Raw genomic sequence first — 17,380 nt, forward strand, 5'->3', positions numbered from 1 at the left:
TCGAAGACATTCCATAAACCCAACTATTCATAATTAACGCATATATTACGTCTGTGTACCAGTACGTACAAGAATTTAGCCCTTATAACTATTAAAACCGTGATTATTTTAATTAATTGTGTTTATAATGACTTATTATTAGAAATGACCAGTTATTAATGAAATTAATGTATATATAAATTTTAGAAAAACCGTAGAATAAATAAAGTAAAGTACTCTTTTGTCAGCAGGCGCGCCCGGAGCCGGCGGGCGCACGAGCGGCGGCGGAGCGGGGGCCGCGGGCTCGGCGAGTTGACGACATGCTAATCGCGTTCAACAACACAGCCAACCTCACAGACCTGGCGCTCGGCCCAGACCTCCCCACCAGCCCCTACAGCCTCGCCCAGAAGATTGTCATCGCCATCATCGCCAGCGTCCTCTCAGTGCTCACCGTCGTCGGCAACTCCTTGGTCATGATCAGCTTCAAGATCGACAAGCAGCTGCAGACGATCAGCAACTACTTCCTTTTCTCGCTGGCGGTAGCCGACTTCGCTGTCGGTCTCATATCGATGCCCCTCTTCACGATGTTCACAATTTATGGCTACTGGCCGCTCGGGCCGCACGTTTGCGACACCTGGCTCGCGCTGGACTATCTCGCCTCCAACGCATCAGTGCTCAACCTCCTTATCATAAGTTTCGATAGGTATTTCAGTGTTACGAGACCTTTAACGTATAGGGCTAAAAGGACTACACGGCGCGCCACTGTGATGATAGGAGGGGCGTGGGGATTTAGCTTATTACTCTGGCCTCCATGGATTTATGCCTGGCCGTATATAGATGGCGAGAGGAAAGTGCCTCCGAATGAGTGTTACATCCAGTTTATAGAGACTAATCAGTTTATTACGTTCGGGACGGCCATTGCGGCGTTTTATGTGCCAGTGACAGTTATGTGTATATTATATTACAAGATTTGGAGGGAGACGAAAAAGCGACAGAAGGATTTGCCAAATCTTCAAGGCGGGAAGAAACACGACTCGTCGAAAAGATCGAATTCAAGGTAAGTTAATGAATTAAAAGTTTTCTAAAGTTATAAAGCATGTCCATTCCGTAGTAATGAACAACTTGTAATATGAACATTTTTATTAAAATTAAATCATAATGCATTTCTTCCATTCAAGGCATAACATCATTAAAGTGTTTTAAATTGTTCATTGCGCAACAAAACATTAGCGCAGCTGAATGGAATGAGAATTTATTCTTTATATATTCTTGCAATCCATTTTAAACCTTATATCTATAAGAGGAAATACAAGGCTGCACTCTGGAAAATTTTTGCTCCATTACAAAGACCGGCTCCGCCCATCGCTTGTAGACGAAATGATGACATTCTTCTAACTTGCCATAAACTTCTTAACTTTTCCCTATTCCTTTTTATTACTTTGGTCTGTTACGACAGTGAGAGATGCCCGTAAAATTTATGATTGGATTGCCATTGAATATTAACGGCATGCCATTGATTTGTTCAATACGTTGTTATGGCTGTATAAAAAAACACAGGAAAAATTGACAATTGAATAATATCAAACAATACGAGATGTCTTGGCAGGTGTCAAGTCGCAATTAGTCAATTTACAACATATTATTGCGTATTGATAGTCCTAACATTGTTAAGTGTTTCACACAAAATCAACATGTTCTTTCTATTGTTAAGTGTTCAGTTATACGTATGCACAACGTAAGATACGTCTATTTCAGCTCATTCACTCCCAGTCCTTAACAAACAGATTGTTGTTCAATTCTCTGTGGAATATTTCAAGCTCCATCTAATGAGTTTCCATCGTTAGTATTCGTTATACAGACTCGAATGCATATTCATTCGAATCGATATCCATTGAATTCAAATGGGAGAATTGTTGAGACCCTTTTGGGTGATGAAATAATGCCCACCGTATAACCATGCCAAAGAGTATTCATCCTATATATTTATTAAAATAATTGGTGGAATGTAATCCATTTGGAAATTGTTTATTTTATTTTAAACAGGCTTTTGACTACAGCCTCGAGTATATTGCATATAAAAATAAGTTTGTTTAACAACTTTCGTATACATTTATTTATTTAATGCGTTTTGTATTTTAAGTTTCAAGGATGATCGTTATCATGGCAATTTTTTTGTTAAAAAATTATTTATCTATTAAGTCTAAGTAGATTAGAATAGATAAGTAGCTGATATTGTAAGTGTTGAATGATTTAAAAGCCACTTGAAATTTGCCGAAACGAGACTGTATACGAAAAATTCCCAATTGACTATGTTTTATCTGAACACATCTAATAAAAATATCTCAGAGCTCTTAAAAATCACCAACAACAACACTTCACCTGAGCGCAAAACTCCCCCTACTCCCAACGGCCTCGCTCATCTAGGGTTGTCTATTGACTATAACACATTGCTAAGTCTTCTAGCATTAGTCAGAATTTAGATTTTTTTAAAGTTACTAGTATTGACTTTAGGGTATCAATTGTTTATTTTTATTTAATAATAATTAAGGTGCAGTGATGGCAACACAAATTATGTCGCCTTTTATATTGCCTTTTACGTTAAAATATTATGAATTGTTCTGTGAACCCTTAACCTAGCACCAATCAGTGATTAACACATAATTTTGACACCCCTACACAGGCCTTTACTACGAAAGACATTACTTCAAGATGCGGGCAAGATTTACGCTCTAACGAATCTAAGTTGATGCAGGCATTTATTTAACATGCGCCTCTGTAAATCTCCTTCAATTGTCTTGTTTTCTCCTGCTTTGTTCTTGTTTTAGCACGGCAATCACTTGATTAATCTCGTTCAACAATGCCCTACTTAGAAGTAGACAGAATTAGGTTAATACCTTTTTTATAGAGGGCAAGCTCTTTGCACACCGGAGAGAGGAAAGTGTACGTGACTCGTAAGAAAGTTTGTAATACATGGTGCTGACTCGAACGCTACAAGCTTCCTTACAGGAAATGAAAGGACTTGACTGTGTACGGCTGTTGTATGTTATTTATTTAGATAAACGTATAACAAAGAAGGACAGAATTTTCAATAATCTGAATATATTTTTGTATGTGTCTATTAAATTACAGTTGTTACGATCCTTATGTCTTTGGATATAAAACGATACCTAATAGAAGTTACAATTTCATTAAACGAAAAAGGAAACTGAAAACAGAAATTATTATGTACATATCAAGTGTTTGAGACGACGAGAATAATTGAAATATTTTTGCTTCCTCAATTACGGACGGAACGTTGTTTGTAATTTTTAATTAAAATTCTAAATTCTTAACCAAATTATAATTAATTTTAAGGCAGAATGTTTACTCAATCAAAATATTTGAACTTTTAAATTAGATGTCGTTTCAAACAAGGTTATAGAATACATAGAATCTTCATAATGCAATTTTCTTTATATAAACCATTTTTCGAATACAATTTGAGCGTTAGTTTATTGTGTCAATTCAAATTCAAAAACCTATTTGCGAATGCATTGAAAATATATACTTTCATAGATTTAATTGTTACCATATATTTTTTTGTCCATATACACTTATATACACTTCGACTGCTTTGTACTATTTCAACTATAGGAAAAAGCTTAAAATAATATCTGTTGTAGCTAATGACGAGGTAAAGTTCCGGATTATCCATTAGAGGGTTTAAAGTAAATTATTTATGAGTTTTATTCATGCGAGAATATTTCTTAGAAGCACACTTGTTTCTCTCTCACTGGGACAATGCAAGATTTTTAATCTAATACGAACAATAATGTATCAATTTACATTACTTTATATTATTTTAAATTTATTTTAATAATCTCATCAAGTCAGGTAGTTATACCAAGAATTATTAGTTTTCTTATTTAATAATTTGATTCAGTTAATTTAAACTTTTAACTACTGTAGTAAATACTCCATCGTGCTTCAATACTAAAATTTTCATTAACAGAGGGATTCAAAGACAAATTATCCAGATATTTTGAAAAATATTTATTTTGCATTGATAAGCTTTAAGCATTAAGCAGAATTTTCCCAGTAAAATGGAGGGTAATTAATTAGTGGTGTTCGCGAGTTGCCATCAATAAATTGTCGCTGCGGTGGATGCTAGAACAATATCCATCCATCTTTGTCACTGCACTAGAGCTGTGTATGTACTGCTTATAGGATATTATTGTTTGTAATTTTTTAATATGACTACGGATCGGACCGTGACTTCTTTTGTTTGAGAATATCAGATAAATACTAAACTAACTGCCTAAAGCTCTCTTCACGCAATCAGAAAAATATCGTTTATTTTTTTAAATTCACCCGTATAATTTTACGAACCCTGTAGATACAAAAACAAGAGGATTTGATTTTTTATCACGATTGTTAGAAATAAGTGGAGGCCGCTTGCCAAAACATAACCATTATGACGCATCGTAAACCGCTGATACCGAAGTTGATGTGTTATTATGTCTTAGCTCCAGTCTGTTTTTGTCAAAGGTTATTGACCTTATTATAATAATTTCAGAATCAGCCATAGCTGATTCAACAACACATAAAATGCTGTGTCACTAACAAAATTGTGTTTTTCACTTGTAGAAAATGTGAGTTGTTTGATTCCTATCATAAACGCGACACTACGTTTTAAGTATTATGGCATTTTTATATTGTGAGCTTAAATTAGCTCTTGCATTGTTATCATATAAAGAAAATAGCATAAAGATTTTCTTCAATGGAATTTTAACACAATCCCAGAAAAACAACAGACCTATAAAATTATAAGATTGTTATTTAATGTTTTATTTACAAAAAAATATTATAGGATATAAGAGACTACGTTCTTTCATAACGCCTAGCTATGTAGATATTGTTTTCTGTAGCAGTGCTACGCCGTAGTATTAAAAGCTCAATACTACGCAAGGCATTAAAATCATTTAACACAGCCGAGATATCTTTAACAAAACCATAGAATATTAAATAGAAATGGGCCAGACTATTCATTACTAGAAACAGAGAAACGCTGACATACCATGACAATAATACTATTGAGTCCGTGCTGAAACTGTCATCCTAGTCGATAGTATCTCGCTAAGGTAAGAGACAAACGTATACGCATATCTATAGAGCGAAAGGGAAGGACGCTTGTCATTGTGCTCCGCTTCGATTGTAACTTCGCATGCGGAAATCTTTTGTTCTGTACACGTGCGCTTAGGTTAGTTTCATTTTGTAATTTTTGTTTGATTTAAGTGAGGTGTAACGTAGTTGCAGTTGTAACAACTATAAAAAATACAGTTGAATCAACTTCATACACAATATTGGTAAATTTTCAAAGTGTACCTTAGTAAAGATACAATTGATAAATATAGTGATGTATTATTCTCTCCTATGTAAATAAGGTTGATTGTTCCACAGCACTTCTAAAGTCGACTTTAAAACATATTTGCTCTAATAGATAAAGTTATAAAATGTAATTTACAAGCTCCAAGCAAGTATGTATTGTATAAAAGTTTCAAATGCGGTTTTAATTGTTTCTTTTCTATTTTTACAAAATGTTTTGACAGAAATGCCAGAAAATTCCCAAAACTTCATTTAGAAGTTGAAACGGTTCATTTCATAGCCCCTTGAGAAAACCGACTGCTAGTTTCAGCGATGCAATGCTTAAGGCGTGGGTCCTATTTTCTTCTCTATTGTAAAGTTGACTAAGCTCATTTTAGCGTGCCCCTAATAGCGATATGAAACTGTTATATACGTGGCCGAACGATTTTTTTCGGATACAGCAATTTGCTTAGTCCGTTTTCATGTTCATGTTTTGTTCCTTTGAAAATCGGTTTTTGAGGTTTTAGTAATCTTTTTTGGCGGTGCGGATCCATTATTCTTATCCTTTTAGTTTCACAATGTGTTTGTGTATGATTGGAAAAGAGAAGAGTTTGCTTTTGTGAAATATCTTCCATTGAATTTGTTTAATTTCCATTCAATTTTCAATTTCAAAAATTCTATATTTCGTTACACAAACGTTTAGTCGTACATGTTTCCTAGAATGTAACATACTTCTAAAACTAAACAAGTTTTTAAAGCCGTTTTGCTTTTTTAAAAACTTATAAAACAGTGAAAAATTGAATTGAATGTACATTTTTAATATTCTACAATGTAGCGATTTTTAAACTAAAAAGGTAAATATGTTGTGGAACAAAGTTATAATTATCTGATATCTATTGTTGATCCCTTTGATCCTAAAGGAAAAAATACCATAGTGATTATATCATAAGGCTGTTACGGTCTTATACATATACACAATTCTTTACGTATTTATTTGCGTATTTATGGTACGTATTTATGTCTTATAAACACATTTAAAAAAGCTTATCAAAAATTCTAATAAACTCCTAAATCTTAATACACGACAGTTGTTTTAATGTAATATCTAGATTTATATGTTTGTTTTCCAGAAATCCGAACGTAAATGGATATTTACGACAGTTTGTAATTGGAAAACGTTTTTGTTGTTGTCTTGACTACTTAGGGGTTTTAAAAACATATTCTTAGACTTATAATAATGAGAACGTTTTTATAGGTAACAGGCATACAATAATTCTAAATAATCCATATAAATTAAATACATAGTTAATAAAACCGTAAAAAGAATTATGGAAACAAACGCGAATTAATCATTTAATTTACGTAAAATTCGCAGATCATAACTGCGGTAAATAATATAAAATTGAGGAATCCTAATGTATGTAAATTATTTTATTTCTGCCAGATTAACTTCTATAGTGTATCGTCTTCATTTTCGGTATTCGGTATGGATTATTTCAAGCCAATAAAGAATTAATATTAGAATTTCCGCATAGAACTAAAATGTTTTCCATTTTATTAACAAAGCGTGCATGTTATTAACAACATGCATTGAATTATATTATGTATTATACAATTAGGATTCTGAAGCTTGCACATAGAACTAATCTGTTGGCAATTTAGTTCTGATTATTCCTCTCAAATCGTTGGAAATGGTTTAAGTTATAAGCGTTTTTTGTTGTATGGAGCATTTGGCTATGACGTATACAATTTAGAAGAATTAAGGAGATCAAATAGAAAATATGGACATGCGGCATGGGGAATCACGATTCTTCACATGCTTTATAGATATTTATATTTATAGGCAGGTAATTAAGCTATCGATTCCAAGCTGAAATAATCATTAACTTATACTCGAACACATATAAAATATGAACCAGGGACTAAGTTTCGACACTGAGTGTGGGAGTCAGTAATAAAAAAACCTTAGAAAAATGTGCGTATATAAGAAACCAATAATTGAAATACACATACTATTGGAATGGAACATCGTTTATATCTTCAATAATTAAAAGTTAAAAGCAGTCCATGTTTTCTGTCTGTTATTTTTAAGAAAATTTAAACGTAGAATGATTGTGTTATTTCAATAAAGGATGCTGACAACAACTTTATGGTTTCGGTTATTTGAATCAAAGCGCTGAGCAATGTGCACCTACAAACGTGACTCGAATAATCTTATGCTGCTAATCACTTGTACTGAAGGCCAAACGCATGCACTTTGGCACAACGCCAGTCCCAGTTCCACGGACATTCATCTCACTTTATGAGCCTTTGATTAACCCTTTCGAATATTTACGATTGAAATATTGCTTTTCCTTAACTGAAGGGATGGTGGTTTTCATTTGTTTTGTTGTCAGTAATACTTGAAGAATTCGCATGATTTATTATCTGTTCCTACCATAATAGATAGAAGTATTACCATGGTCGTGTAAGATCTTGTCTTTTAATAAAACTTTGAATTAAGTTCAAATCAAAATAAAATTTACTTTCAATGTTTTTATAGACTTTTTATTTTGTACGCAGAAGTGCTCGTATTTAGTAATAATAAAAAATGTATTATAGACTATTCATGTTATTATAAACAGTTTTTTGAACTATACATTTATGTTTTTAAAACATTGTTTTCTGATAGTGATCTTGTGGGCACTAATGGCTTATAATGGATGACTGATGGCCGTAGACTGTAAACATGATATACAATGACAAAGAGAATAAATGATATCTTTGTATGTAGATATACCATAAAAATAAGTAATATATTTACTGAAAATATTGTGAAAATAAACAATATTTGGTTCTAAGCTAGATAAAAAGTTACTTGAATTTAAATTAAAAACAATATAGCATTTTAGCAAACACACTGTATTACAAAACACACAAATAAATATGGAATATATTTAGTACATACATAAGAAATTTCGTAATATCTCAAAATTGTCTTAATAAAAGTAATTTATAAAATTAAACCGACTTCAAACATCAGTCAATTCAAATCCTAAGCTAAATATTAAAAAGTTTTACCTAATTTTATTTGTTGTTTGTATAGTGACGAGACACGAGAAATCGACGCACGCGCTCGCTCGGAGTCTGGTGATGCGGACTCCGTTTATCACGTCAGAGGGGCTTTGGATCCTCGATGGCGTGATTTTCAGGTAATATATTGTTAATAGTATTTAGGTTAAGATTTTTCTATAATTTATCAAATAAATAACATAAGGTGTATAATGTATATGACAACTATAATAAAAAAAATTGAAAATATAGATAAAGTGTTTTAACATATTATAATTCCGTTAATTCCTTCTCAATTTTATTTTAATATTAGAAGTCAAAGGTATGCTTTCAGCTTCCAAATTTATTCATTGAAATTGTAAAACAGTTGGCAAAATCTTAATTTTTACAATTAAATGAAGTTTGTAAAACTTACAAATTTTAAAACAGATAAAGGTCAATCTGCATTTTTTTACTTTGATTGTTATAAAGAGAATCTTAAATAGCCTATAAATTATTACAACAATTCTGTACAATAAACTAAAACTTCTTTAATCTTTATTAAATTTGTAAAATGTATTAAATAACGAAATATTTTCTTTGTTTGGCCTTATTTAGGTTATACGTATAAAGTGTAAATTAATTTATTTACATAAAAGGGGTAGGAAGCCGTGGAGACGATTAAAAGGCTAAGTACCATTAATGCTAGCAGCATACCCGCTGCGATGCTGAACAGGGAACTAAGTTATTTATTTATTTAATTCGTAATCCTATATCTCACATAAATGATATACTTATAATAACAAACAGTTACACTGAAAATATAGCCAGAGATGGAATACATTATACATTTAACTATAAAAAGGTTCAAAAATTTACAAAAGGAAACAAAAAAAAAATTCAATACATTTAAATAAGTGGTACCTAATTTGGCTGTGTTGTGTGATGGAAGAGGGTACGTATGTGGAGGTGTGTATGTGGGATATGCTCATGATGGAGGTGATTTTGCGCAATGGATATTCTTAGTACTCCTTTTAACCATATTCCGCGATAGCTTAAACAAGTCAAGGCTTAGATATTGGTCGTTGTATGTCCGGGCTGCGCGATATAAAACTGAGTTTTTTGCATAGTTAGTGCTGATGTGAGGTACATGAAACAAAGCACTATTACGAGTCTGGTAGGCAGGAACAAGGAAGGGCAACTTTTCTAGAAGGGAGCTGCAATTAATTTTATTTGAGATGATATCATGGAGTAGCAATAAATCATATTGTTTTCGTCGAGAGTTCAATGAAAATAGAACAGAAGATTCTGAGACACCGATACTGCAGCGTGGAGTAATCATTCTAGTACATTTGTTCTATGTATATACAGTACACCAGAAAGGGGGAAGTAAAATGAAACAATATAGCGACGGATGTTCAAGTTGCAATTTGTAACTTAGTGCAAACTTTGACAAGGCTTCCTCGACGGACTTTGCTTAACTTTATTGGTTTACTTCAGGAAATTTGCTTATTAGTTTAAGATAACATGTGTTTTCAAGGACAGTTAAGTTTATGTTACCATGATAGTACCACGTAAGGGTTTTTTTTAATTATAACTTATTTTCTCTGTGTACTATAAATAGCGCCGGTAACTTTGTCCTAGGATTAAACTTAAGTTACATGGGAATTTAAGAAAAATATAAAGGTTTTTAGACAAATTTGTAAACATCCTTGTACGCTATATACAATGTATACTATGATATGTATGACGTATGTACCTGACAATATGGCTATATAACCTTTAATTTTTAAAAGTCAAGAAATACTTAGTATTCGTTTCTCAGTCAACCTCTTTAAAAGTAACTACTATTATTAACAAATCAATATAAATATTTATATTTGGCACAATGTCACCAAATTTCCTTAAACTATCACAGATATATAGTCGGACAAATAGAAAATACAATGAGTATAAAAGTATTAATAAATATAAATAAAACATGAATGTTATTACTTTAAACTTAAAAATACATCTGGACGTCTAACTAGTACAATGTTTTGTGAAATCGGATTTTTTTCACAAAATCAATATCTTCCTAAAAGGCTATAAAGGAGTTGCTACGTCGTTAAGAACGGGGACTCACTCGGATATCACGCCTTATCGCTACTATGCAGTACTACTCGATTTGGACGCCATATCCCATTTAACGACATATTTTCTTGCCGAGTTTTTTCGTAATCTATTTTTTACCGTGTACCAGAAGACTGTTTAGTTTGACATGTATGATTTAATGTCAGATCTATTGTTCGCAAAGTTGAAACGATTTTGATATATGTCCCAATACTTCTCTATATAAATTAATATTTTAAATAAAGACAGTATAAAGTAAGTAGAAATTATAAAGTAAAGTACAGTTAACATGTCAAAAGGAAGAGACTGGCTGCTCACAGCACAGGGAATTGTTTTGCCTAAATATCCTGTTATTGTGTATAATAAAGTTATTTCTTTCTTTCTTTCATATAGCGAATTTGTGCACTTTACTGGAAGGCTAATACATTTTACGGCCGTCGTGTGGGGTATTAATAGGTGGTAAGAGTAAAAGTAATTAAATAAATATTGAAATTATGAATGAAAGATACATTTGAGACGATATTTTTTTGTAAAATAACAAAAATAAAATCCTGACTGCACTGAATTTGAATTAATTCATAATTGAATTATTAATATAATTTTGTTTTCTATAAATTACTTTTACTCTTACCACCTTTTAATACCAAGTATTCCCGATGGATTGCAGCGTCAAGTCGTGCCTAATTCGACGCATATGAGTTTTGACGCAAACTTTTGAATGAGCAAAAGTTAAAGCAATTTGTTGTGCTTTCACACCCGTGTACAATATAAAACTTGGTAAATTTCAGCATATTCTGAAATTTCAGTGATTGTACGGAACTTTTCATGCATATTACGAACTAAGTGCCTAGTAAAGTCGAGTTTACTGCATCAAGCCTGTACTTGACTGTCTTAACTTAATAATTGCTTTTGGTATCAATATATAAAATATAAAATACCAATAATGGATGAGACGAGACCATACGAAATTATAGCATACAACCGTGTTAATTATATTGATAAAAAAAATTCCGTCAAAAGTTAGTTATACATTATTGCAGCGATGTCCTTAAGTTAATTATTAACATACATACAGCCCTACTACTACATACTACAAAAAACACTTACTAATACATACGATTTAATATTTAGGTAATTTTAAAAATTATTGGGCCCTAAGCATATTTACGTATAACATAGATTTTTGGTTTGACCACGTTAGAGTTTTATAAAAAAACTCTTAATACACAAAAAGTTGAATTATTTAATATTCCCTTGTTTATCCAGATCGTTTAGCTGGTGACATTTGCAAAAATGTACCTATGTCCTTGGATCGCATCGATTTGGCATCATTCCAATCATTGTAATGGTAACCCGACTTTGGCAAATACTGTTTCGGGCTAGCAGCACAGTTGGCAATAGACTAGTAAATTATCTGATTGCCAATTTATACAGGTGACAGTAGCAACCCTTCGTATTTTGTGGGCTTTGTCAAAATTTAATGGGTTAAAGTTAGATTTATGTTGTAAGAAAATGTAGGGCATTTGTTTATTTAGAAATCCAATTTGAATCAAAAAAATCATATTAAGACAAATAAGTTTATTTTTGTAGGATGAGATCATGATACTGACAAAAATGTGAAGTGTTTCACTTGCATTTAGGATATACAGTACTTCTTGATGTAATAGTGAATAATTCAAACTCATCTTTATAGAGCGGAAAGTGTCAAAGTCGTCTACGCGGTTGGGCAGCAGTCACAAACTGGTGCGTGGCGTGGTGGCACTCAGGAAGAGAAGACGTTGAAGACACGGAGCCTGAAGAGGAGCCTTCTGATCTTGGCTACGCTACTCCTGTCTCTGTAGAAACGCCACTACAGAGTACGGTTTCTAGGTAAATAGCAATTTTGTAACGTTACTTCTACAGTCGTTAGTGGTTCTCTTTCTTTCTCTAGTGGTTTCTTTCGAACAGACTGACTAGATATGACAGACAAGACGGTATATTAAATAGATTTTTATTTTACATATTTGCACATTATGCAGAATGAAACTTTACTCAATGTATCGTAACGACTATCGAAGACCATTATAATGTAATTAGTAACCTCGGTGGGCAATATTTATTTCTTCCTCCTTTCAGATGTACATCGTTGAATGTAATCAGAGATCCCTTCGCGGGGCGAGGAGGTTCCGGAGGCTCTAACGCAGACGGAGGTACTTCCCCTCTTAGACGAACTTTTGAGCCTCCAGCTATTCCCAGCGCACGGGATAGTCGCTCCTTGCCACCAAACACTAGAATCAATACAGCTACCTCACCAGCACCAAAATCTGCGTCTGCTGACTCAGTCTACACTATTGTTATAAGACTACCAGATGCAGATACAGAAAGACCCAGCATCAAAATGATCACGGAAGAATCCCCACCTGCCAACGCGCGAGTATATCGTCCTCCCGCAAGAGGTGATTCCGAACTAAATCTACACCCAGCTGGCCATGCTGGTCTTTCAAGAAGAACGTCTCATATACAAGACGTTAGAATACCCTTAAATGCCAAAATTATACCTAAACAATTAGCCGGTAAAGGCATTACAACGAAACAACCGAAGAAGAAAAAGACACAAGAGAAAAAACAAGAAACGAAGGCTGCGAAGACGTTATCCGCTATTCTTCTATCGTTCATTATAACGTGGACTCCTTATAATATTCTTGTGCTATTAAAACCTTTAACTGCGTGTGCTAAGTGTATCCCGGATGAACTTTGGTCGTTCTTCTATGCTTTGTGTTACATTAATTCAACTATAAATCCCGTGTGTTATGCTCTGTGCAATGCAACGTTTAGAAGAACATATGTTAGAATTTTAACATGTAAATGGCATAATAGAAATAGAGAAGCAATGACTAGAGGAGTGTATAACTGAGGAATATGAAAGTGTTTATTTTCTTTCTCAAAAGCGGGCCATAGACGGACCGCAGTATGCAGTCAAGACCGACTGCAATATGTGGTTTGCTCAGGAACTGCTCGAGCGGTCCGTGTATTGCGAATATGAATTTAGTACAGAAACTGCAGATCGCCGTGCGGCGACCGCATATTGCAGTCGGTCTTGACTGCATAATGCGGTCCGTCTATGGCCCGCTTAAAAGTATCAAGATTCAAAATTGCCCAATCTTGATACTTGATAATTTAATACTTTGTAAAGTTGCTCTAAATCTTTAGTCAAGTCAAGCTTCGTACATTTTGAATCAATGAAAGCATTTATTTCAGTACCTGTATTCTTATTTTGTTAGTGAGTTTATCGTCCCGTCCAAGAGCAATTTGTTTAAAGTTTGAATATTAATTTATTAACTATAATTATTATTATTCTGTTATAAGAAGGTGGATTTTGAGGGAAAGTCATAAAACGTTAGGTAGGCAACATTTAAAGATCATTGTAATAAGTAATTTAAATCTAGTCTTCTTTTTCTAGTCGAATATTATGGTGTCTCGGTACTGCGTGAGCTTTTAGAGTAAATGTTGACGAATTTAGAAGCAAGTACTTTTTGTAAGTTTTACTACATTCTTTTAAGTGACGAGGAAGCCAAATAACCGTATTTATTTTATATAGATAGTTCAAAGTTAAATAAATTTCATTTTTAACTTTTATCAACCAATGTGCCAACATGTATCTACGTTGTACAAATGCCAAAAGTTAAAATTAAGAGAGAAGAGAGCCTTGTTTGATGTTTTATTTAATAAATATAGGTATTTATATTGTAAGCAATAACATAATTACTTTAGATTTGAAGAGATCTCGTATATCAATTTGCGACTTTTTCAGTCTAATACAACGATAAAAAATCTTTATAACCAAACCAATATAGTTCCATATAATCGAACTTATAACGAAACTCAAATCAATAGCGTAGCGCATATTATAATTGAATCGATGATTTTTATACATTTTACTAGACAATATTAATGCACTAAGAGGACATAAATAAAAATTGGGAATTACCCGAAAATTTAAGTGCTTTTTAGATACGTCTAGTATAATACATAAAACTCATTGTTTTATACGATTGTGTATATAAATGTAACATTTGTTTTTAACAGTTTTTTTTAAACCAGATTTCAAAATATTATGATGGTAAAATGAGACATTATGAAGCTAAATTCGAATCTAGATGGCTGCATATCTTTCTCTATTAGCTTTACACTACTATATACAACAAGGAGAATTGGCTCTGTACGGGATGCTAGAGAGATATGACCTGAGGATGCTATGGATATCTATGGGCTGAGATACCCACATCTAAGCATTCCGCAGGCTTTTCTACCTAATATATATAAGTATATTTTACAATATCATATTTTTTGCATAATATAATGCATTTTAATATTATAACGTAATTTATGTATGCAATCGTATCGAGTAGAATCAGTTATAAAAATGAATTCTAAACTTTGACAATTAAGAGATAAATTGTAAATATAAGTCTAAATTATATTCAGATTAAATGTATTATACAAGTAATAAATAGATTATACAAACAGGTTTATAACTGATATTAATGATGTTAACCCAATGTCACAATGTTCCTTTGTCGTTAGATTTTAATAATTCGTTATACATAATATATTCATACACGAAGTTATTTATATAATTTTCTATTTTATGTGTAGATTTAGATTTCAAAGCATTAATCCTGTAGACTATACTGTAAAAAGAAGGTTATTACAAAAATGCGAACACATTCGACGATCTTACTGCAGAGTAATATTTGTACGTAAGTGTAAGTTGCATTTTTCTCGGGGTTTCTACAAAAAGTTACACATACAAATTTAAACTGAAACTGAATTCAATTTTAGAGAACGGTATCTCTCTTTCTTCTTGCTATACTCAAAACTCGAACTTACGTAGTTATAGCTTTTGATAAGATCAATCATCAGCGTTAAATGTTTCTAAATGACTTGACTTGTTGTCGTTTTTCAATTAGATTTTTTAACTATTTTGTATGGTTGATAACTTCAAAAATGTCTATATTTATTAAACAAAAACATTTGTTATAATTTCTGTTCGTTTTACTTTTGTAATAACTCTCTTTAAATAATTCTAATTCCTAAATAATTCACAATGCGCACAGTACTTAATATTTTCGTGGACGTCCCTATGTGTAACTTAGATTGGCATACTAGATGTCAAGTAGTCTTTTAAAAATTTAATGGATCTCATCTACGTGTTATTGTGATTGTTTATTTGGCATCAAAATTATAAGAAATATAGGAAAGTTGCACATTATGTAGAACGCGTACAATTGATGCATTTCTCTACTCTCCTTCACCTGACAAATAGCGTTTCTTGAAAGAAAAAATGTTGATTTTTCAGTTCAGTGCGGTTTTTAAATTTTAGTTTAGCTTGCAACGCATCTGTACTGCATTCGACTTTGAATAGATTTTACATAGTTTTGTCACATTTGTAAATTCTAGAAATATACCTATTTATTATGAGGTATGTTTGGCCTTATAATATTGTGAATATTGCACTAGTTAATGAATTTGTATTGTGTAAAATTATCTGTCTTCAAAACTTATTGGTATAGGTATTAGTAGTACCTAAAATATATAATTAAAAACAAGGGATAAAACGAACTGAAATTTTTAATCCTCTTATAAATAAATGTTGTGTAATTTTAGTGTTTTAAAAGGTGATGTGTGTAAGAATTCTCAAACATTTCAAAAGGCCGCGAAATATTAGAATTGCTTAACCATTTTATTTTGACGCTTATGCTTAAAACTATTAATTTCTAAACTGGAAATTCTGTGAAAATTTTGTGAACCTTAAATATCATTATTAAAAAGCCAAATTATTAAAATCGAATGTCATAAATATTTGTCTTTTGAATACAAAAGGGCATGCGTATTTTCATAATATGTTAAATATATTAAAGTGATATCGTGATAACTAATGCCAAAGAGTTTTAATTTGAATATTATTATTAAAGAATCTATAAAGCTGACCGTTATTTGTGATCTGACAAAAGCAAAATCTTCTGTAGTTATTACGATATTATTAAATAAGTACAGGTAAATTAAAAGAATAAGATAATTTAATACAAATTGTATCAAGTCTTACCTATAAAATATAAATGTATTAAAATAGTTTTATTATTATTGATGTACAAGTTTAGACTCAAGTGTATTTATCAATAAATAAATGTGGTTTTTGTAAGTTATTTTAAAGATTATTCCATGTTTTTGTATAACTAAAGACAATAAAAATTTAACTAAACGGTGTTATTTTCTACGGGGTCCGTGAGCCATTAAGGTTTGCTGAGGATTTTAAAAACTGAAATGACTAATTATACCACTAAACCGTGTAGTTTTTTTATTTCCATTTTTAAATTTGGCCACTAAGTTCCATAACCTCCAAGGAATATTACCCTCACGGGCAAAGAAACACGTCTATTAAATAAACAACCATTTTTATGATTCTACTTTGAATGGAAAATGTACAAAATTACGTGAATGGTCAATAATTATATATTATTCCGGTGTGATAATACTAAAGATAAATACTAGTAAGTGAATGTTTAAAGTACTCATCATCAGGACATGGGTTATAAATTATCCTCTAAAGTCTAAACGTTTCGCATAATTGACACTTAAGCAAAAATTAATTAAATTTCAAATTTCATATTCCCGTTGATACGAATGTGAAATTACACGCAAAATTAAACTATTGTGAAGGTTCGCCGTTATCTACGATTACAAAAACAAGTACATATATGAATGTGAAATTAACACCTACAGTATATTTATTCTGAATTGATTTACAGTAGCGAGAAGGAAAATAATGATTTTAGCACTTAACACAAACATTTCTATACGTTTTATGATTTAGGAATTAAATACTAAATAATAAAAAATAATATGTATGAAATTTTAAATAAAATCGTCACACCAC

At 31.9% G+C, this 17,380-nt stretch overlaps 1 protein-coding gene across 1 annotated transcript; it reads left to right on the forward strand.

Moving 5' to 3' along the window:
* The first annotated feature begins 243 nt into the window (after positions 1–243).
* Positions 244–14,536, forward strand: LOC125062856 (muscarinic acetylcholine receptor DM1). The gene is made up of 4 exons (XM_047669062.1): positions 244–1,036; positions 8,408–8,513; positions 12,158–12,333; positions 12,580–14,536. The coding sequence occupies exons 1-4, from the start codon at positions 300–302 to the stop codon at positions 13,355–13,357; spliced, it is 1,797 nt and encodes a 598-aa protein (XP_047525018.1). The 5' UTR covers positions 244–299; the 3' UTR covers positions 13,358–14,536.
* Positions 14,537–17,380: the final 2,844 nt, after the last annotated feature.

This window comes from Pieris napi, chromosome 2 (assembly GCF_905475465.1).
Source record: "Pieris napi chromosome 2, ilPieNapi1.2, whole genome shotgun sequence".
NCBI classification, from domain to species: domain Eukaryota; kingdom Metazoa; phylum Arthropoda; class Insecta; order Lepidoptera; family Pieridae; genus Pieris; species Pieris napi.

Excerpts from the sequence above, each read along its gene's own strand:
- LOC125062856 (XM_047669062.1), top strand. The coding sequence starts at position 300 with ATGCTAATCGCGTTCAACAACACAGCCAACCTCACAGACCTGGCGCTC. Across the intron at positions 8,514-12,157 it reads CTCGATGGCGTGATTTTCAG|AGCGGAAAGTGTCAAAGTCG; the intron begins GTAATATATTGT and ends TCATCTTTATAG. Across the intron at positions 12,334-12,579 it reads CTACAGAGTACGGTTTCTAG|ATGTACATCGTTGAATGTAA; the intron begins GTAAATAGCAAT and ends TCCTCCTTTCAG.